Source organism: Chenopodium album, chromosome 27 (assembly GCF_948465745.1).
Source record: "Chenopodium album chromosome 27, dcCheAlbu1.1, whole genome shotgun sequence".
Lineage (NCBI taxonomy): Eukaryota > Viridiplantae > Streptophyta > Magnoliopsida > Caryophyllales > Amaranthaceae > Chenopodium > Chenopodium album.
The window spans coordinates 7610107-7611790 of NC_137860.1; the positions used below are offsets into that span (position 1 = coordinate 7610107).

Sequence of the window (1684 nt, forward strand, 5' to 3'; positions counted from 1 at the left end):
ATTTGTTTTGAACGGATTTTGATTCTAAGTCTTCCGCTGTGTATCTTTGATAATTGCCTTAGCCGTTTTCACGGTGGCGGTAATGTCTTAGATATTCCTAACTCGTATTTTAAAAGAGTAATCTGGGTATTTAAAGGAAAGGAATTTCTAGGGTGTTACAAACATCCTTGAGCTAGAGATTTTCGATGTATGGGGTATTGATTTCATAGGGCCTTTCCCGAGCTCTTTTGGGAATGAATTCATTCTCGTGGCCGTCGATTACATTTCAAAGTGGGTAGAAGCGGTTGCATCGCCTACTAATGATGCTAAGGTGGTGGTCAAGCTTTTCAAGAGAGTAAATTTCCCAAGGTTCGGAGTGTCACATGCCGTTATTAGTGATGGAGGTTCGCACTTTGCAAAGCGGTCCTTCAAAGCTCTCCTTGAGAAGTACTGTGTGAGGCACAAGGTGTCATTAGCTTACCACCCATAAACAAGTAGTCAAGCCGAAATTTCAGACCGGTAGGTAAAAATGATTCTTGAGAAACGGTGGATAGGTCTAGAAAGATTGGTCTACAAAGCTTGATGATGCTCTATGGGCCTACCGCATCGCGTTCAAAACTCCCATTGGCACCACACCATACAAGCTTGTTTATGGAAAGTCATGTCATTTGCCAGTAGAACTTGAGCATCGTGCTCGTTGGGCTATCAAAACATTGAATTCAACCTTCAAAGTGCCGGTGAGAAGAGGTTGCTTGACCTCCACGCCTTGGAAGAATTAAGAATGGATGCATATGAGAGTGCAAGGATGTACAAAGAAAAGACCAAGGCTTGGCATAACAAGCATATTAGCAAAAGGGAGTTTAAAGAAGGTGACAAGGTTCTACTATTCAATTCCCGGTTGAAGTTGTTTCCGAGTAAGCTCAAGTCAAGATGGAGTGGACCTTTTACCAATAAGAAGGTGTTTCCATATGGAGCGAATGAAATAAAAAATGACAATGGTGAACCATTCAAAGTGAATGGCCAAAGGCTAAAGCCATACTTTGACGTTTTTGTTCATGAAGAAGCCAAGGTTGTTCACCTTGATGATTTTGATGTTCCTTACTCTAATTGATCCCGCAATGTCGTCAAGCTAGTGATGTAAAAGAGCGCTTCCGGGGGGCAACCTGAGTTTCTCAACCTCTCTCTCATAAACTATTATTTTATTTCCATCATTTTTATTATTACTACTTTTCTCTTAATATCTTTTGTAGGTATTGATGAAAAGAGAAGTAAAAAAAAAAAATTTTTGGAAGTGAAGTTGTTGTAACGGATGTGAGAAAGAACAAATTAATAAATGCAAAACAAATAAATAACACACAGATTTATGTGGTTCACCAACAGTATGTTGGCTACGTCCACGGGCAGGCGAGAGTAATAGTTTTATTGATCTTGGGGAATACAAATTACGGATTCAGAACAGATTTGAGACCAATCACAGAAACAGATTGATTGTCTCTCAGATTTCTAATGTTATCTCTCTCAGATCTCACAGATGAGAAATACACAAAAGACTCTCAGATTTCTGAATAAACACTCAACTTATGATTGTTATGGCTAGGGAATAACCTTTAGGGATATATATAGAACTCTCTAAAATAGAAACTAATTTGGGCCAAAGCCCAATTAATAACCACACGAACCAAAACCACACGGCCGTGTACCTTGA

The 1684-nt window shown here is 39.4% G+C and overlaps 1 protein-coding gene across 1 annotated transcript; it reads left to right on the plus strand.

Annotated features, from left to right (window-relative positions):
• Nucleotides 1-760: 760 nt before the first annotated feature.
• On the plus strand, nt 761-1090 carry LOC145619621 (uncharacterized). Its single transcript, XM_081674332.1, has one exon. The coding sequence runs from the start codon at nt 761-763 to the stop codon at nt 1088-1090; it is 330 nt and encodes a 109-aa protein (XP_081530458.1).
• The last annotated feature ends 594 nt before the right edge of the window (nt 1091-1684 follow it).

Excerpts from the sequence above, each read along its gene's own strand:
- LOC145619621 (XM_081674332.1), top strand. The coding sequence starts at position 761 with ATGGATGCATATGAGAGTGCAAGGATGTACAAAGAAAAGACCAAGGCT.